The 21,346-nt window shown below is 36.0% G+C and overlaps 1 protein-coding gene across 1 annotated transcript in view; it reads left to right on the top strand.

Moving 5' to 3' along the window:
• The window catches only part of LOC127543953 (cadherin-related family member 3-like), a 40,838-nt gene that overhangs the window by 16,743 nt on the left and 2,749 nt on the right, over nucleotides 1-21,346 (top strand). The window contains exons 5-11 of the mRNA XM_051970348.1: nucleotides 7,023-7,255; nucleotides 9,797-9,968; nucleotides 11,184-11,428; nucleotides 16,583-16,782; nucleotides 18,155-18,174; nucleotides 18,252-18,316; nucleotides 19,624-19,672. Coding sequence (XP_051826308.1) covers nucleotides 7,023-7,255; nucleotides 9,797-9,968; nucleotides 11,184-11,428; nucleotides 16,583-16,782; nucleotides 18,155-18,174; nucleotides 18,252-18,316; nucleotides 19,624-19,672 — 984 coding nt within the window. The remainder of the gene's footprint in view (nucleotides 1-7,022; nucleotides 7,256-9,796; nucleotides 9,969-11,183; nucleotides 11,429-16,582; nucleotides 16,783-18,154; nucleotides 18,175-18,251; nucleotides 18,317-19,623; nucleotides 19,673-21,346) is intronic.

Raw genomic sequence — 21,346 nt, 5'->3', positions numbered from 1 at the left:
AACATCTTTCAGCCAACCAAAGGTTGGAGTTTTAGTATTTGTGAGCTGCTGCTTTGGGCATTTTATTAATTGCTTATTAGTAGGTCTGATTGAGTTACTTGTTTTGTTTATTGAACTTCTGATGACTAGAGGCTTCTCCTCTAAAGCCACTTTTTGTTGACTATGAGTATAAATTATATATGCAATTTAGGTACAATATATATATATATACATTTATATGTGTATATATATATACCAATTATATATATAATATATGTATATATATCAATCAACATATATATATCAATTATATATATCAATATACATTTATCAAGCATTTCCTATGTTTGACTGTGCTAAATGCTTGTTACCAAGAAGAGCAAAAATTGTTCCTGTCCTCAAGGAACTTGCATTCTAATGGAGAAAATAGCATATTTGTAAATAGAAAGCTATATGATGAGCTGCCAGATGGCTCGGTGGATAGAGTGTTGGACTTAGAGTTGGGAAGACCTTAGTTTAAATATGGCCTTAGACACTCACTAGCTCTGTGACCTTGAAGTCCTTTAACTTTTGCTTGTCTTACTCTATTAGAGAAGGAAATGGCAAACCGCTCCAATACCTTTTCCAAGAAAAGACCATGGATAATATTGATGCGCTTTAGTCCATGGGGTCACAAAGAACTGAACACAAGTGAACGGCTGAATAACAACTACAAATGTGATATTCAAAATAGATGAACATTACCCAGAGGAAAGGCTTTATTTAGTAGATGGGGAAAGTGGGAGAGGCCTTTTATCAAAGGAGGCATTTGAACTGAGTTTTAAGGATTCTAAGAAATGGGGGTGATGGGGCAAGTATTCCATGCATAGGAAACTCTTGGTATTAAAGTAAAGTGATAGGAAATATTGTACTGAATATAGGAAACAGCTGGTTGGAATACAGCTGGGTTATAGAATATATAGGGACATGTAGAGTATGCAAAATGAATAGAAAGACAGGAGTGACAAGATTGTGAAAAGGTTAAGTGCCCCCTCCCTTAAAATTTACATTTAATTTTAGAAGTTATAGGAAGCCCTTAGAAGTCATTCTGTGATTTATGGAAGTCATTTTGGCAGATGAATGAAAGTTATATTGGAATAGTGAGAGACGACACAGGGAGCCCATTTAGGAGGATATTTCAATAGATTAGGCAAAAAGTCCTAAGTTCTCAAATTTGGGTAGTTACTAAGTGAGTGGAAAGAGATGTATGGAAAAACTGTTGTGAAGACAGAAATGGCAAAATTCATCAAGGGATTGGATAGATGGTGTGACTGAGAGTGTAATGTTGAGGATGTTACTGGGGCTTTGAATCTTGGCAGCTGGGAGGATGATGGTGATTCAATAGTAAGAAGAATGATTGGAAGAGGAGAGGGTTTTCGGAGAAAAATAACAAAGTCTGTTTTGGACATGGTGAATTTTGGATGCCTAAGGGACAACCCCTTCTAAGCTCCAGGAATACACAGGAAGTTTTTGCTTTTTCTCTGTATCCATAGGACTTATCATATCTGGTAGAAAGTAAATACCTAATAAAAAGTTGTTGATTCATCAATTTATGATAAATTTTGGAAACTGTGGAGCAAGTAACAGGTCTCTCATGAAGACAGTAACTTCAGAAGGGTATAGGGACGGCATATAAAATAAATCAAACTATTGAGCAGTAGTCCTCTGCTGTTGAAAATTATTGACTTTCACTGCAAACAAACAATGTTGAGTGTTTCTTAAATGCTGGCACTAGCTCTGTAACTTATTCATCTGGGGACAAAAGCAATTGAGTTGGTGGAGCTTGAAGTGAAAAAGGAAGACACTGGCCATGTAGAAGACTTCCCAGACTGAGGAACAGTTCTGCTGAGAGAGGAGACAGCCTCTATACATGTTAGGGGAAGTAGGGCCTAGCAGAGCAATGCTAATATGTCAGTTCTTTGTGGCTGTCAAGGCCATCAGCAAGGGTGCAATCAGGCAGAGGATTGTGAGGTGAAAAAATGAGGATTATTGCATTCCCAGAAGGAATTGTGTTGCTCCAGAAAGGAAAAATGCCCTTCTAGTTATTAGGACACCAGAGAAAAATCTTAGTCATGACTATGGCTGGTACTGTTTGTTATGAGGAGGTGATGTTTCATAGTGATACACATGTGAATACACATATGGTGTATTCAGGAAAGACTGATACTTCTGTTGTGAGGACTTCTGAGCTCTTTTCAGGACTATTTTTTACCTTTGGTGTCTACCTGATTGTCCTAACTATCACTTGTGGCTCCAAGAAGCTGTACCATGGGCCATGGCTACATCTCAGTAAACCATTTTGTCAGATGGGCTAAACCAGGTTGAGAATAAGTGAGGGATCTCAAATCTGGAGCATAGGAAGACATTTCCTGGGGGAAGGGGTAGATGAGGATAATTTGTTGCAATGGCCATGAAGGTGGCTGAAACGGGCGCTGTACTTAGAGCTTGGTTAGACATTTAAGATGTCAAGGCCATCCACTGCATCTCCATCCATCACCAGTCATTTTGATTCTGTCTTGCTACTGGACTGTGATGACCCTGGAAAACAGTGAGATCAATGACTTTGAACAATTCTGCCTCACTTAAATTCAATTTATGCACATATCAAAAAACATCACCCAAATCCCCTAGCCCCTTTTTTGTTCCCATTTTTACCCATTTCAAAGGCCCATGGCAATAGGCAAGGGACAAAGCATCAGGTATGGATACACTGGGAGCTATGGAGTCACAACCCTACACCCAGGCAACTAAGGCCATAGGGTCATCTTCTCACTGGAAGCAGCAGTGGAATTGAGCAGCTTCCTGGGTGTCTGAAAGTTTTTTAAGGGCTGCATTTTTTACTTCCTTGTGTGAGGAAGGGGCTAAAAAAGGTGCCACAAAATTGTTTGCTTATCAAACTTGGCCTGATTACTACAGTAGGTAGGAGTGACACTCTGTAATTGAAACAGAAATGTATAAAAACTTTTGCAAAAAATGATTCAATCACCATCGTTACATGGAATGTGTACACACTTAGGTACAACAGAAAATTCAGAGGACCTGAAAAACAAACAGCACTTTTAGTGAGAAAACTCATCAAGGATCATATCCAAATAGCAGCCTTGAGTGAAACAAGGCTGGTAAATAAAGGCCCACTTTAAGAAGTTGGAGCTAAATGTACATTTTTCTGGAGTGACTGAAGTGAAGGAAATTACCACAAAGCTGGTATAGATTTTGCAATCAAAACTAATCAAATAAACAAGCTTGTATGCCCACCAAAGGAGTGAACAACAGGCTCATGGCAATGTCATTGCCACCTGCAGGAAAATGCCATGCCATTATCATCAGTGCTAAGGTTCCCAGCATGACAAACCCTGATGAAGTCAAAGAAAAATTTATGAACATCTTGAGACCCTTATCATCAATGTGCCTCAAAAGGACAAGCTTATAATTCTGGGTGCCTTTAATGCTAGAGTAGTCTAATACCAGATGTGACAGGGAGTCCTTGGGAGGAATGGAGATGGAAATAGCAATGGAAATGGTCATTTGCCACTGAAGACTTGTACATCTCATGACCTCCTCATCACCAACACGGTCTTCTATTTACTTAAAAGTAATTAATTTTCCTGGATGCATCCTTGTAGCAAACATTGGCATTTGAGAGACTATATGATTGTAGAGAAAAGATACAGGATGTGAGAGTGTTGAAGGCAATGTGTGGTGCAGAGTGCTGCACTGATCATAGACTTATTCTCTGCAAACTTAAATATTTGCAGTCAACAAAACTGGTGGCCCCATAGCAAAATGACTACCAGAAGAATATCCTACAGATCAGAGTTCTTCTTTGAATGAAAGAATTTGTTGTCAAGTTCAAGGGAAAGTTGGGCCAACACACAGTTAGCAACAGTGAAGCAGAAAAGGAGTGGGAGGCTTTCGGAGATTTGGTCTACAGCTTTGTATTTGCTTACCTGGGGCAGAACGCTTGCAAACATCAAGACAAGTTTGATAAAAATGATTACGAAATTCAAAAGTTGCTAAATGAAAAATGAGACCTCCTCATGATTTACCAGTAGGATAATTCATCCAATCTCAAAGTGTAATGACTGCGCATTTAAAATCAGCCGGAGTCAGGAACTCAGGTTAAGGGGAAAATCTTCAGTCTTTATTGAAGTGAAGAGGTGAAAAAAGATTGCGATACCAATATGGGCAGATGCGACAGGAAACCAGCTAGCAGAGAAAGTGGGGCCTGAGCTCTCCTCCCCTTCCTTTTTCACTCCCCTGCCTCCACCCACCAGAATCGTCATTTCCTATATAACACATCAGGACTTGCACAAAGAGTGGGCGGGGCCATTCTTTCTTCAAGCTTATATATTAATAGAGTATGGTCCAATTACTATTTAGCCTCATGTGCTTGGGACCTCAGTGCATCAACTCAAGCCTCAGCCCATTACATCAAAGAAGGCAGCATTTAATTCTAACAGAAGTAAAATACAAGCAAAGTTTAGAGAGATGCACGATTCTTGGCTCATTAAGAAGGCAGATGAAATTTAGTTTTCTGCTGATAGGCACAATCCAAAATGCTTTCATTATGCCGTGAAGATTATTTGTGGGCAAAATTCATATGGTATATCTCAACTATTTACCATTGCTGGAGTTACATTTATTAGTATTAAGGACATAATCTTGGACACTGGCTGAACACTTCCATAGTGTTCAAACTAGACCACTATCAACAAATTCTGAAACCACTGATCCTTTACCTTAGGTTAAAGTCAATCTTTCTCTAGACAAATTGCCAGCTGGAGAAGAAGTTATTAATGTCATCAGACTCCTTTCCTGGGGCAAAGCACTTGGTGCTGATTCTTTTCCAGCTGAGATTTACAAAGTGGTGTTGAGGTCCATGGCTCATACAAAAGCTGATAGAAATTTTTCAGGTTATGTGTCAGGAGAAGATTGTCCCTCTGGAGTTTAAGGATGCCTCCATTATCCATCTCTATAAAGTTAAGGAAATGTATTGTTCTGTGACAATACCAGGGGGTGGGGTCTCTTTTAGTCTTTGCTTGTAAGATTTTTGCCAGAGACCTCCTTAATAGGATAGCTCTTTATCTGAAGTGGTCCTCTACCTACGAGTCAGTATATCTTCAGAAAGGGCCAAGGAATAATCAATATGATGTTTGCTGCCTGACAACTCCAGGGCAGAACAGAGATCTATACATGATATATACAATATTTATAGATCTGACCAAGGCCTTTGATGCTGTCAGTCATGAGGGCTTATGGACAATTGTGTCAAAATTTGGTTACCTGGAGAAGTTTATCAATATTGTATGTCAATATTATGACGCTGTCCTCACCCAGCTTCTGGATAATGGACAATGCTCTTGAGCTTTTCCAATCATCAATGGAAGGAAACAAAAGCGTGTACTTTCTCCCATGCTTTTTAGGGTGATATTTTCAGCCATGTTGTTACACCATTAATGAGGATGAATACAGCATCACTATCAGCTACTACACTGATGGTAAATTCTTCAACTTAAAAAGGCTGCAAGCCAATACCAAAATGGAGGGAGTGTTGGTGCATGATTTTTTGTTTGCAGATGATTGTGTACTCAGTGCAGTCTCTGAAGTTGAAATGCAAGAAAGTATGGATTTATTCTCTGCTGTTTATGCTAATTTTGGCCCAACAATTAATACCATGAAAACACTGGTGCACCACCAACCAGCACCACACTGTTTGTATGTGGAACAACTCAGTAGAGAAGTCTTGAATACTGTGTATGAGCTCATTTACCTTGGCTATATACTTTCCATGGAAGTATACATTGATAATGACACACAAATTGCCAGATCTAGCTCTATGGTTAGGAGGCTCTGAAGGAAAGTATGGGAGAAAAAGGGTATTGAGCCAATTATCAAACTGAAGGTCTATAGAGCCATAATGCTGATCTCATCATCGTATGCTTGTGAAACCTGGATGGTCTCCCAGTGCATTGCCAAGAAAATGAATAATTTCCATTTGAATTGTCTTAGCAAGATTTTGAATTTCACCCGGATAAGATGCCAGATGCTGAAGTTCTTTCTTGAATCAAACTATAAAACATTCAAATTTTTTCATAGAAAGGGCAACTCCAAAGGGCTGACCATGGTTTTTGAATGCCAAGCTTGTCTAAAAGATTATTTTATGGAGAACTCACAAAGGGCAAGCATTGACATTATGCAACGAAAAAGCAAGATCTCTCTTAAGAAGTTTGAAATTGATTGACATGGGAGACACTGGAATAAGGGCATTTAGCATGGCATATCATTATCAATGAAGATCCTGTATTCTATGAACAAAGCAGAATTGAAATAGTTCGAAAGAAATGTGAAATGTGCAAATTTAGGAAATCCACTCCAAGTATTTATATGGACTATTTATGCCCTACTTGTAGTAAGCATATTGGTCTGATCAGTTACAGTTAGACACATTATGTCTTGACTCTAACATAATGATGTCATTTTGTTCCTTTTTGAGAATGAATAACAACCAACCACCCAATTTCATAGCACAAACAGGATAAAACTCATCTCCTTTTTCCAAAGACCAATGGAAGTGAAATGACTTTCCAATGTTGTACTATTATTAAATAGGTTTGGATTGAAATGCAAAGCCAAATCTGGCGCTCTCACCAACATTTTAGACTGTATGACGGTGCCACTTTCTGCAGAAAGCAGATAAAATATCCAAAAGTTATAATAACAATGGCAGCAACTCATTTTCATATTATATTTTCAGGTTTATCAAATGTCTCTTTTTACATTCTCATTCTTGACCCATGTCATTAAAGCTATGTTGTGGTAAAGAGATGCAAACTCTTATTATTTTATTTTGTGACTCCAAAATTATCTCATTTCAAACTGATTCTTGGTTTAAAGCCTAGGTCCTTTTATTGGATAACGTTTGTAGTATTTACTATTAATGTAATGTAGGTGACAATAAATGGCTTCTTAATTAAAATGGCTTTTCATGAAGTGTTAATTTATAGCCTCCTATGAAGTTGGAAGAGTGACTGCTTTTGATGAAGACAGTCCACTGAACTGTGTGAGATATAAAATAATCAGAGGAGACACCCAGATTATTCGAAGATTCTGGATTCATCCACTAACTGGAATGATAGAACTGACCACCCGACCAGATTATGAATCTCTGAAGCAGTATAACCTCACCATAGAAGCTGTGGATTGTGACCAAGCTCAACCACGGTCAGCTGTTACCACAGTAAGTAAAGGAGAAACAAACTTCCTTAAGTAATTGTTATGGATATTGGATAAAAAAATGAACAATAATGTCTGCCTTCAAGGAGATTACATTTTAATAAGATATAGATCATTTTTTGAGAGTAGAATGTAAATTCACTCACAGCAAAGACCTCTTCTTTTTTTTTAATTTTGGGACTCAGTTTAGTGTTGAGCACAATGTTTTGAAAATTGTAGGAAATTTAAATCTTTGTTGAATTGAATGGAATAAGCCAAAATAACATGATTTGAGGAAGAAGAGAGCACTAAGAAGATGGGGAGCAGAAAAAGGCTTTCTACAGAAGGTGACATTTTTATTCAGCCTAATTTGTTGGTGAGAGCACTGGATTTGGAAGCAGAGGATTTGTGTTCCAGTCCAGACCTATTTAATAACAGTATAACATTGGAAAGTCATTCCCCTTCCATGAGCCTTATTTTCCTCATATGCAAAATAAAGATACTAATATCTGACAGACCTTATAGAATTTCAGTGAGGAAAACATTTCTTAAACCATAAAATATCATAGAAATATGACATAGAAATGCAACTTGATAACTCAGTAGAAGAGAATCAAATCTTCATTATTCAGTACTGTTTAAAAGACTATTCAAAGAACTTTGACCAAACTTTCTTTTGTCTCTCACATTTAAAACCTCTTAAGAGGTCATTGACAAGAAGTAAAACTAGAAGGAATAGATTCAGAATATTTGTTACCATTGCCTTCAATGACCATATAAAATAGTATTGCAAATCTCTATATCCATTCTTTATCTTTCCTCTGAGCCCAGAGTCACCTATTCTACTTCTCATTTAACACCTGTATATATTACTAGGCAGCTAGGTGGTACAGTGGACAGAATGTTGGGCCTGGAATTCCTTCCTTCCTTCCTTCCTTCCTTCCTTCCTTCCTTCCTTCCTTCCTTCCTTCCTTCCTTCCTTCCTTCCTTCCTTCCTTCCTTCCTTCCTTCCTTTTTTCCTTCCTTCCTTCCTTCCTTCCTTCCTTCTTCTCTTGCTTTCGTCTAGCTAACTAGTGAGCTATATTTATTCTTTTCCATGCTAGTGATCCATTGTTCTCCCTCACACACTCCATGTTCTAAGCAAATTGGCCCACTTTCTATTCCCTGCATGTGATATTATCTCTTCTGCTTCCTTGCTTTTGCAGAGACTGTTCCTCATTCCCGGAAAATTTTCCTTCCTTACCTTTTCCTCTTGGGAGGTCTACTTTTATACTTTACAGTTCAATTTAAGTGATGTCTCCTTCAAGAAACCTTTTTTGATGATCATGTTTGTTAATTCTTTCTCCCCTAATAACTGTATTATTTTCTATATATCCCATAATGACCTGCTTGTGAAGGTCTATTTCCTTGAGGTAATCACTATCTCTTTTTGTATTTGAATCTTTAGCACCTAACACAGTGCTTAGCTTGTAGTAGGTACTTAATTTATGTTTGTTGAATTAAACTAAAAACATCAAGCAAAGAACTAAGTAAGGTACATGCACTTAATAGAATGAACTTTCATTTGATATTTCCCCTAACAATTTACTACGTTATTAAAATTACAAAAAAACTCTCATATCCATAGAGTATGCTTGTCGATATAATCAAAACAAATTTTCCTTGGTGAATATGATAGAGAAAATCATTATTTATCCAGGAGGTAGGCATATAACCTTTCTAGGCTGGTTGGTGTTTGATCACTGACATTTTATAATCCTTGATATTTTGATCTTTTCCATGTAAATTACCATATTTTCGTGATATTTTAATTAAGAAACTATGACAGCAGATTCTAACCCATTCTGAGATGATAACTCTTACCAGCAGCACATATACTTGATATATTTGAGACTCTGTCTTGGAGGTAATTAGCCAAATCCAATGAGGGAAACAAACACGATTTTCTTGTTAGGCACAGATATTTAACGAGCTTAAGGTTTGTGATTTTTTTTTTGGGGGGGGATAAAGAGTTTCTTTCACCTTTTAGTTTTCTGATAAATTCTATCAATATAAGGCAATTTGGTGGCCTAGAGTTCAGCATGCTGGACTTTGAGGCAGAAAGATCTGAATTTTGATCCTTTCTCAAACTCCTACAAGTTGTGTGATCCAGAGAACATTATTAAATTATTTCTCAGTCTCAGTTCTTCATTAGTAAATTGAGGATAATAATAGCATCTATCTTGATGGTTGATGTAGGATCAAGTGAGATAATATATGTGAAAATACTTTGGAAATCTGAAAAGTAACATTAGTTAATATTATTAATATAGACTATCATATATTTTAATGAGTCCCATGTCTCTTTTTCTTAATGCCCAGGGCAAGAAAGATCAGTGAGTGACAAGGAAGCTGACAGACAGAAATCAGATTCATGATGTATATTTTGCATCAAAATCCTGAAGTTTTCTTTTTAAAAATAAGAATCCCAGACAATCACCATCTACCCACATGTTTATTTCTGGTTTTGTGTATAAATAGCCATATGATGTGGACATGAGGTTTCTTTCTTTTGGATCGCTGACAGGTTACAATTGACATAAAGGATGAGAATGACGAAGCGCCTGTCTGCAAACCATCTAAGTATAAGGCAGTCATTTTTGACAGTGTTGCTGCTGGAACAAACGTCAACAGTTTCAAGCTAAGCTGCCATGACAGAGATTCACGCGATACTGAAATGCACTTTGAGATAGTTTCTGGTAGGGGATAATAGTATGAATTTTTAAAAGGAAAGTGAATCAAGTTAGCTAAAAATGTAGCTACATTCTTGTAAATAATCATAGCATATTAGTTGGCTAAGGGGCTAATTTGGTAAATATAAAATATTATTTAATTTTTCAAAGTTCTTTTGCACCTACTTTTAAATATATAGGTCCAGCAGAATTCCTTCTGTTATGGAATGATATTTCATGATTCTGTTGTCTATTTAAAAACTGAACCACCGTAGACAAACTGGGAAGTTATATATGTTTCAAGCTTCTAAATGTGTTGTCCATGGTGCTAACTTTTAAATGCCTTTCAGTCTTTCACATATAGAGTAATTCAGTGCACTCAGGATCAGAATGACTGATTTGCAAGGAATATTCCCTATTCTATTGTGATATAGTGTACAAATATGTAATATTACTCTCAAAAGTTAAGGGACACAGTTTCTGATCATAGAACACAATAAAACTGATTGACTACATATGAAGGAAATCAAAATTTCTATTAGCATAATCTAACCAACTGGACCAGCCAAACATTTAAATTTCCAACGGGTTCTTGTAAGCCTGAAAAGAGAGCTTAGTGTTCAGGAATAAGAAGGTTATAGTAGTCACAGTATAGTACAATAATACACAGTGCAGATGTCCTATATTGTGGTCAGTCCCATATGTCATATTTTAGGAAGGATAATAAGCTGGAGAGCACCTAGTTGAAGGAGACTAAGATAGATTGAGTTAATTTCATATAGGGATTACTCAAAGGAGCTGAGTATTTTTAATTTGAGGAAAATAAAATCTAAGTTGGGAAGGAAACATGGTGGCTATCTTAAGCCAACTTAAAGAGTTGACACATGATGAATCATTAGATTAATTTTACTTGGTCTCAGAAGACAGACCTAGAAGCAATAATATGAAGCTTCTTAATAATTATTTCTGTCCCAAAATATAATGAGTTGGTTGAAGAGATAGCGTGTATCCCCTCCCTGGAGCTCTTCAAACCAAGCCTGGATGATCACTTATGGGGTCTGTTTTCAGAGGGCACTGTTGTTCAGTTAAGGTTGAAATAGATGGCCTCTGATGTCCTTCCATCACTGAAATTCTGTGATTCTATGAAGGTCACATGTATTTCTGGGGAATCGAAAATGGTAAAAGATGAATTTTATATGCTATTTGACAATCATTTTTAAATGTTTTTTTTTTCTTTTTAAGGAAATGAGAAACAACATTTTGGATTTGATCCTACTCGGGGCTCAAATACTCCAAAGCTAATTGTGACAAATCCCTTTAATTTTATGTCTGGAGCAGATTTTCAACAGCACTATCGTCTTGTGGTACACATTATTGATGACAATTTGCAGCATGGCAAAGTTGTGTATCCTCAAACTGGGACTGTCATGATAGATATTTTTGTGACAAGACAAAATACACCAGCTCCTCCAGTCACCAGTTTTGAAGTAAAGCATTATAGAATTTATTTTGGGGGGGATTTTAATAGGGTCTTTTTTAGAGGGATTCACATTCATTCAATGAACATTTTTAAAGTGGCTACTACATGCACTTATGTAGGGATGAATAAGATAAGTGCATGCCCTTAAGAAGGTAAGAGATGATGGGGGCAAAAAGGGATGAAAGTAAACTTCAGAATGTGATAAATTCGTAGAAGTGCTACAAAGAAAACAGCATGAGAGGTAAAATAGTTTATTAGTTGTTTAGTTATTTTTCAGTCATGTCTGATTTTGAAAACCCATTTGAGGTTATCTTGGCAAAGATATGGGAGTAGTTCACCATTTCCTTCTCCAGATCATTTCATAGATGCGAAAAGAGAGTCACATAACTATTGAGGCCAGATTTGAATTTGGAAAGATGAGTCTTCCTGACTCTGGGCTCAATGCTCTACCAAGTGTGTCACCTACATGCCCAAAATAATTTAATGAAAGTAAAATAATTTAATATTTTAATGAATATGATGAAGCATCAGAATCCATTTAAAGTTAGAAATGGACATTTTATACATAGGTGGATTCTCCTCTATCTCTGTTATTAGGTGTATACTTATATATATGTATACACACACATATGTGTAGAATTATATATATAATCTCTGCTTATATTTTTGTAAAGGCCTTTTGCAACAATAATTGATTTACATAATGAATTAAAATTGAATCCAATACTATTCAACAAAAATGTAATAAATACCTTTTATGTCCCAGGCATTTTGCTAAATGATGGTGATACAAAGACAAAAATGAAATACTACCTGTCCTCAAAGAGCTAGCAGTTTACTGAGGAATATAATGTGTGCATAGATAAGTAAACATAAAGAGAATTTGAATTTGGAATCAGGAACTTGAGTTCAAGTTCCATTGTTGTCTCTTACTAACTACATGACTTTGGGCAATCACTTTGTCTGAATCTCAGTTTCCTCACTTCTGTAAAGCGAAGGGGTTGGACAAGATTTGGGATGACTTATAGTTCTATATGTATAATTTTGTATCAGAGAGACAACTAAAAATTGGGAAAAACCAAGAAAGGTATGGCTTTAATGATAGTAACTGAAGTCCAGGATAGAAGCTGAGGCAGCTAAATGGCTAAGTGATTAGAGTGCTAGGCCTAGAGTCAGGAAGACTAGTCTTAAACTCTTCTTAGCTATGTGACCCTGGACAAGTCACTTGACTATGATCACCTCAGTTTTCTCATCTGTAAAACAAGCTGGAGAAGGAAATGGCAAACCATTCCAGCATCTTTGCCAAGAAATCTAAATGGGATCATGAAGAATAAGATACAACAATAAGTTTGGAGCTGAGGAGAGTGTGTATATTCCAAGAATGGGACAGCTACTACAAAGGCATAGAGATAGAAGAAAATAGCATCTAGGGAGAACAACAGTGAATACCTTATCTTGACTGTAATGGAGGGTTTGTGAAGGGAATACTATGAAAGAAGACCAGAGTTAGACAGGAGTAAGGCATAGAAGTTCTAAATGACATGCAGAGGAAAATGCCTTGGATACTTTCTTGGATTGTAATTCTGTGAAGAAGATGGTATTATGACCCTCAGTTTAAAAATGAGGAAACTGAGTTTTAGAAGTTTAAGGGATTTGTCCATGGTCTCATAAGAAATGTCTATGGTGGGGTGGATGTTCCAATCCAGGTCTTTTGACCTCCAATCCAGCATTACACCAGACTGTTGTAACCATTTATTACCTCATCCTTTTGACTCCCAAAGAGAAATTCTGAAGAAACATTGGCTTTCTCATATGAAACATTTTGCAAAGTAAAATTCCTCCACCAAATGGGTTCCAAATTCCAGCTTTTTTATGTACTCTCACCCAGCTGTTTCCAGTACTTATCCCAATTCTGTTTTCAATCATTTATTCTCCCATCCACTCTTAGTGACTCTTTTCTGTATTGTTGTGCATGTAGCTGATAGAAGATGCCAATTTGTGATCAGAGAATATAGTATACGAGTGGGAGTGGGGCCAGGAAAGACAAGTGCGATCATTTTTGTCCAAATAGTCAATGGCAATTAGTTTTTTTTAAACCACATTTGATTATAAATAAGTCAACTCTCAGATGATATTCAGTAGACTTTACTGGAACATCAAGAATGATTGTTTTGAGGCACAGCAAGAGCTTGAAAGTCTTTCTTAATCATCAAAGACTGAAATTAATTATGTTCTATATGAGTTTCCACTTTTTATTTTTTAAAAAAATTTAACAATCCTTATTTGAAATGCATAGATCTTGCACAGAATCTTACCTCATATTTCATTGAAAAAATTGCAGAACACTGAAAGATATCCCTTCTATCCTCCTCTTCATCTCACGTTACTCAAAGACCTTATATCAATATCTTCATTTTTATATACAAAGAGGTAGCCCTTCTCTTTGCCAAGCCAAACCCCTCTCCATGTACAAGTGATCTCACTCCATTCCATTTTCTCTAGCATATTGCTTTCTCTTACATCCCTTCTTTCCCCGTATCTTTAATTCCTATATACTAACTGCTTTCCTACTGATTAGAAATATTTGTGTCTCTCCCATCCTCAAGAGTCCCTCACTTGACCTATCCTTCTTTACTAGCTATGATTTCATATCTTTCCTAGTCTTTGCTAAATGCTTTGACTCCTTAAGAATTCTGTCTATATTCAATGCTTCACTTCCTTTCCTTTCTTCTCTTGATTCTGTACAAGTAATTTAATTCTGCTAATTTCATTTTTCTCATCTACAAAATGAGTTGGAAATGGAAATGGAAAACCACTCCAATATTTCTGCCAAGAAAATCCCAAATGGAGTCATGAAGAGTCAGACATGACTGAAAAATGACTGAACAATAAGAAGTCCATTTTCTGGCTATGTCATTCAATAGAAACAACCCTTTCCAGAGTTAGCAATTATCTTTTATTTGTAAAATTGAATTTTTATCCTTCTTGACCTCTTTGTAGTGTTTTTACACTGTCAATCACTGTATAATTTCTCTCTATGTTATTGGGCCTTGCTCTCTTGTGCTTTTTCTTCTACTTTTGTGGCCACTTCTTCTGTCTTCCTTGCTGTATCTTTATCCAGGTCAAGTTCACTAATTATTACAATCTCCCCCAGGGCTCTCTGTCCTGGACTTCTTCTCTTTATATCTATTTATCTATCTATCTTACACAGTATTCACAATCTTTTCTTTAAAACTCTGCCTTCTTCCTGGCTCCCTTATTATTGTTGAGATTACCATGATCTCTTAGTCACTCAAGCTCACAATCTAGGTATCATATTTGACTTTTCACTTGCTCTCATCCCTCCTATGTACATTTTTTCCAAATCCTGGACTTCTCTTAGCTTTTCTATCTTCCCATATTTTATACATTGCTAAATACTACGAGACCAATTATACTTCCTGTTCCTTGAACAAGATATTTCATTGGTGACTCCATGCACTTCAACTAGATCCTTGAATTCTCCTCCTCCTCCTCTAAATCTTTTGACTTCCTTCAGTTCTCAAACAAAATTCTACCTTCTTCAAAAAACTTTCCCCAATTCCCTTTAATGTTAACACCCTTTTCTCTGTTGCTTATTTCTAAAGTATCCTGCATAAATCTGGTTTGTACATAGTTATTTGTAAGTCGTGTTCTCCATTAGACAGTGAACTCCTTGAGAATGAGGGTTGTTTTTTCCCCCTTTCTTTGTATCTCCTTATTTAAAAGTGCCTGATACATAGTTAGTGCTTAATAAATGCTTGTTGATTGATTGAGATAACCAGACTTTTTGGTTGACTTTATCTGATTCCCCAATTACACTAGATTTTCATTATGACATATATGTATATATTAATATATATATATTTCAGTAGCAATATCTATCTCTCTATCACTTGCTATGGTAATGCTTAGAGATGGTCTAAATGCTCTAATCCTCAGTGCCTTTTGAGAACATTTACATCACTTCACCAACATCAATGCAGAAGTGGAAGAGAAATGCATAGGATTAAAAATCTAAATATATTTTCCTTTGTTTCATGGGTTGCCATAGCCAAATAGTGCATTATCAACTGGTCAGACTCCTAATGATAGGGCTCTTCTACTTAGGGAGGATTAGTCATTGAAAAAGAGATTAATATATTGGTAATATTTGAAGCCTTTTTCATGTAATAAACTGTAGAGCTTATCAGAATTGTGTTTAGTTCAGATTTCCCCTCACAAAAGGAGATCCTAGAGTAAAACTACATAAATAAATGTAAACTATTACATTTGGCTCAAAATCCAGTTTCAAAAGAGGAAGATAGGGAAGACATGGTTAGAAAACAGTTTGTTTGAGAAAGGTATAAAGGGTTTGATAGATTACTAAGTGCATGATAATCAAAAGTGAATATAACAATAATAGCAAAAGAAAAAGGTCAATGACATCTTGAGCTAAACATAGAGAGACATAGCATCTAGGAACAAGAAGATGGTAGCTCCATTGTCCTGCTCAGATCACATCTGGATTTAGTTTTGAGCATGACAGTTTGGAAAGGGCATCCGGAGGAGGATTACTAGGATGGCGAAGAGCGTTGAGTTCATGCCATATGAGGATTGGTGGAAAGACCCAAGGTTATTTAGCTTGTATAATAAAAGACTCAGTGGGAATATGATGGTCACCTTCAAGTATCTGAAGCAATATAATATGAATTATAGGTTAAACTTATTCTATTTGGCCTCTGAAAGTAGGACAAGGAAGAAAGAATGCAAGCTGCAAAGAAGAAAATTGAGTCTTGATGAGAGAAAACTTCCCAAGTTTGCAATGAGAATTATGCACAACTAAAAGGCTGATTGTGGAGGTAGTGGGTTTCCCAATTTGGAAGTAAACAAACAGATGCTAGGTGCCCACATTTCAGGCTTTCTGTAGTGAAGATTCCTTTTTTATGCATGAGTTTGATAAGATAACTCTCTGAGTTTCTTTCCAACCTTGAAATTCTGTTATTCTGTGAAATAAAGGTATATATATATATACATATATATATATATAGTACAAATCATTATATTTAGTTTGATATACATAGACTAATCCTATCATATGTAAGAAAATACTCTTTGAAAACACTGAGTAATGCTTTGTGTTCTTTGCTATGTCATTTATCAGCAAAAGAAAGGTGTGACCATTGTATACACCTCTATAAACACATATAGTCCCAAGGACTGGTACATCCCTTTCATCTTTACACTGATGGCGGTTTTCCTGGCTGGACTGCTTTCCTGGACGTGTTACCTGCTTGTGAAATATAGCAGCATTACAGCCAGGTGCCAAAAACTGACCAAGGAACTCTTGAAACCCAAAAGCAAGTATGTGAGTTTTCATTTAACTTTTGACTGAAAAATTATCTTTAGAAGGAATATTTGTATGTCACCTTGTTGGCTCCTGATGATAAAGGGAGCCTCTGAAAGTGTAGAGAGCTTGGACTTCCCTTTGAGCACAGTAAATTTATACCCATACTTCTAGGTTTCAGTTTGCACACAAGTGCTTAAATTTAAATTTACAAGAATAAATGGGTACAGGCAGAGAAGTCAGAGAACTTAGAGTTCCCTGTATAGTTCCTGCATGGAAAAGATGCAACTACCTCCATTGTTCCCTATCCAAGAGACTGGATTGCCTGATGGGAAGAGCACTGACCTTGGGTCACTTGTGACTTACTTGTGGCTCTGTAAATTAATACTTATGTAGCTATGGGCAGATCATCTTTCTAAGCTTCATTTTTGTCATCTGTAAAAAGGGGATAATAACTGTGCCATGTACTTTAAAGCTTAATAGATACTGAATTGAAAAACATTTTTCCTTGATCTTCATTGCAAGAATGTGAGATATTATAGATAAAAGAATCTACTTCTCTTATTTAATGATAAAATAAAAGACACAAAAATGAAAACTCTTCAGGCATCATTAAAAATTAATACTCTTCATTGTAAAGAACACCTGAGAATTGATGGATGGGAAGGTTCTTGGTAAGGCACTTTACAAATAAAGAGCATTATGTTTATCAATTTTAATGAAAAAAAATTCCTCCCTACACCCTTTATCTCGTAGTAGCAGTGGCAGATTTCAGTGGTCCATAAATCTAGAGCTGGAAAAACCTCTGAAACTAAATAGTCCAAACATTTCATTTTACAAAGGAGGAAACTGAGACAAGGAAAATTAAATGCCTTGCCCAAGATTACACAAGTAATAAGCATCAAAGGGGAAATTAAAATGTTGGTTTTATGACTCCAGAGTCAGTCCTCTTGCCACTTTCCACACTGAATGATGATGATAATGATAATAATAATAATTTTATAATACCTATTATGTGTCAGGCACTGTGTTAGGTGCTTTACAAATACTCTCTCATTATTTTATAATGCCTTATCTGATTTCCAAAATAAAATTAGAAAAGAATTTTTTCAAATATACACATATATATGGGAGGATACTATCCATGATAGCTGCTAAATGCTAGTCTGTCTAGACCAATAAGAAAATGTACGTGTTGAGGGGCTCATCTTTTAGAACAGACAGAATTGACATTCAGACAGTGCTTCTTCTTCCATAAATTATATTTTTCCCCATGGAGGGGAGCCATGCTTACTATTCATTGTCTGCTTTATGAAAATGAACTTTGGATTTTGCTGTGCAATGGTGTCATGAACCTGATTTTTTTTTCTAATTTTTTTTTTTTTGCAGAGGAAAGAAGTACATAGCAGGTAAGCTGCTCATTACTGATTGGTGTCTAGAAGTTACTTTTCTGATATCTATCTAATTGGTTTTCCTTTCCCAACAGGAAACAAAAATACCAATGATGACATGGTATCAGGAAGTAGAAATAAAAAAGTTGAAGTGATAACTGTGAGTACAATTCTGAGAACCATGTTCTATCACAGAAGTAATGGTGTTTCATTGTCCCACTCCCTTTTTCATATTGATACATCCTAGGATTATTTAATTATCTTCTCCTTTCCCTTCCCCCATATAATATGAATAGAATTAGATAATTTCAGTTTCAACTAGGGAATCACTGAGCTAAATCCAGGACCAAGTACCATCAAAGAGAATGATTTTTATAGGAGTGAAAATCCCCTAATTTGGAGTCTCATAGGGATGGATAAAATTTTCATGATACTTCATAAAAGATTTTGAATTTTAAATTATTCACAATCTCAGGCAGGTAAGAAGAATGTGTCAAGTAGACAAGGCAAGTAGAAGTGAGATGGAGAATACGTTTATATGTGCAGTGTTTTTCCTCCCCTCTTGGTGTCTTCCCTTTTATTCTCATGCTGCCTAAATCCCTCTAACTTTCTAAACCTCCTGTTATTTTTCCAAACCTACCTTTAAAGTAATATTTTGTACTCTGGAACCTACTCACTCTTTCTCCTCATTAGAAGTCACTCAATCTTTTTCTCTCTCTCTCTCTCTTTTTTTAAAGGTCCTAGTATTTGACTTGAATTAATCTGGTAAATAATCCATGTTAAAATGGGAATAGGTTAATCTCCTCAAAGGAAATGAAATTGCATAAAAAAAAAGTGACTTGGAAAACATGAAGATTTTGATGGTAAAATCATTTGGGTTTGATGGTAGAATCCTTTGAATCAGATTCAAGAAGTATTTTTTAGATGCCTACTCTATTCTAGGTAGCATAGAATGGCGGATTGAAGCCAAGAAGACCCGGTCAGAATCTATCATTGAACTATTAGCTGTGTGAGTCTGATTAAAACAATTGATCTCTCAGTTTTCCAGACTGCTCTCAAATAGTATATTGCAGAAGAAGATGTCATCTGGCAATAGTAGAGAAATTTACCTCACCTAGGAGTTTTCTGTAACCATGAAGTCATAGATCCCTATTGCTAAGTGCTGGGGATACAAATTCAGAAGTAAAAGTCTCTATTAAGAGCTTACATCTTACTGAAACTTTGGGTTAACTATTAAGTTAATTTATTTAATTGGGTTAACTTAATAACATTATCATGGAGGTTCTTACCCTCTCTGACTACTCAGGAGTAGCCTTAGACTTCCCAGGAGAATAAGAAAAGATAAGTGATGAGGGGTTCATCTTCTAGAAGTATTGAACTTATACCACTCCCTTTCCCCCAAGATTTCAAGCAACTCTACATCCATATAACAATTAATTTTTTTGTATTCATTTGTTCTTTTCTAAGGAAACAACTGTGTATGAGACAGTGTTTGATGGAGAAGCAATTGATCCAGGTACAATGCATCAGATGTCTTTGGGGGTCAGACCCTCTTTTCCTACATATATTCTATTACTAAGATATTTGTCATACCATGTTATTCTATACTCAGCTATACGTTATGATTAGCATCATTCAAGCAACTTTTTATGAAAAAGTATCCCCATCTTTATGCTCAATTGAGAACTCTTTCTATAGCTCTTCTCCCTCTTTTCCTTCCCAATCTTTTGCACTCCTCTATTTTTGCCCCTTCAAATTCCCTCTGCCCAAAACAGAACTCAATATTCCTCCCTCCCCACAAAAAAGTTCTTCTTCTGAACTTTCCTATAATTGCTGATGTATTCACCATCTTTCCACTGTGGTGTGAGCTTTAGTTCCTCATAATCCCAAACTCTGCATATCCAAGCAGTTGTAAAATCTGATTGTTTTTTCTTTCAATGTGTCTCTTTCTTTCTCTCTTCTCACACCAGTTCGTCCTAGTTCAGGCCCTCATCATATTTCACATGAATTATTGCAAAGTTTCTTATTCTTTCTGCTTCAAGTCTTTCCCTTTTCTCACCCATCTCCTATAGACCTACCAAAATGATTTCCTTTCCTGCTCCCAAAGTTTAAGTGTGACTATAACTTCTTCTTAATAAACTATTTGTTGTCTCTATGATAGAATACAAATTCTTTTGCTTAACATTTAAAACTCTTCCTAACTTGGCCCCTTCCTATATATCTAGCCTTTCTACATATACTATATGGTCCCACATTACCTATTTATACTCTATTCCTCATATATAATGCTCTCTCTTAACTGTCCCCCATGCTGTACCCTCACTAAACCTCTACTCTGTGAATCCTTGGTTCCTTTCAAGATTCATTTCTAGGTTTACCTTCTTTATAAGACTTTTCTTGGTATCTCACAGTGACTCAAGCCCTTTTATTAAAGGTCCTTGTCTTCATTTGGTTTATATTTTGTACGTAATTTTAAATATTGTCTTACCTGTTAGAATGGAACCTCCTTACAGAATTTTTATTTCAGTATTCTTAGTGTTCTGCATAGTCTCTGGAACTTAGAAGTAATTAGTAAGTGTTGGTTGGTTGATTTCTGTTTATTTTTTTAACTAAGATTAGGTTTTTGTTAGCATGTAGTAGTAACAACAACAACAATGACAATAATTTTATAGAGCTTTATGTTCTGAAAAAATGCTTTACATACATTATTTGATCCTTCTAACAACTTTGAGAGAGAGGTACTTTTATTATCTTCATTTTACAGATGAACAAACTGAAGCCGAGGGATGCATTTTCCAGTCATGAAGCTAATTAGTATCTGCAGCAGGGTTTGAACTCAGGTCTTCATGGGTCCGAGTATTCTATCCATTACACTTCCCAGGTCTCCATATAAATGACATAATAAAGCAACTATGCTCACATTCACTAGATTATAGATTTAGAGCTATGAGAAAGTTTAGAGGTCAAGTGGTCCAACCCCCTCATTTTATAAATGAGACAATGAACACTTAGGGAAATGACATAATTTACTCAAGGTCACAGAGGTAGTTAGTTAGTAAAACTGAGACTGGAACCTAGGTCCATATGTTGGATTCTTTCATGAACATATAGTTTCCACTTGATCTAATGAATTCATTGTAATGCAAATGATATAATATAATTGGAAGCTTTCATCCTACATAAATATCAA

The sequence above is a fragment of the Antechinus flavipes genome, chromosome 1 (assembly GCF_016432865.1).
Source record: "Antechinus flavipes isolate AdamAnt ecotype Samford, QLD, Australia chromosome 1, AdamAnt_v2, whole genome shotgun sequence".
Lineage (NCBI taxonomy): Eukaryota > Metazoa > Chordata > Mammalia > Dasyuromorphia > Dasyuridae > Antechinus > Antechinus flavipes.
This window is presented reverse-complemented; position numbering and strand designations above follow the sequence as displayed.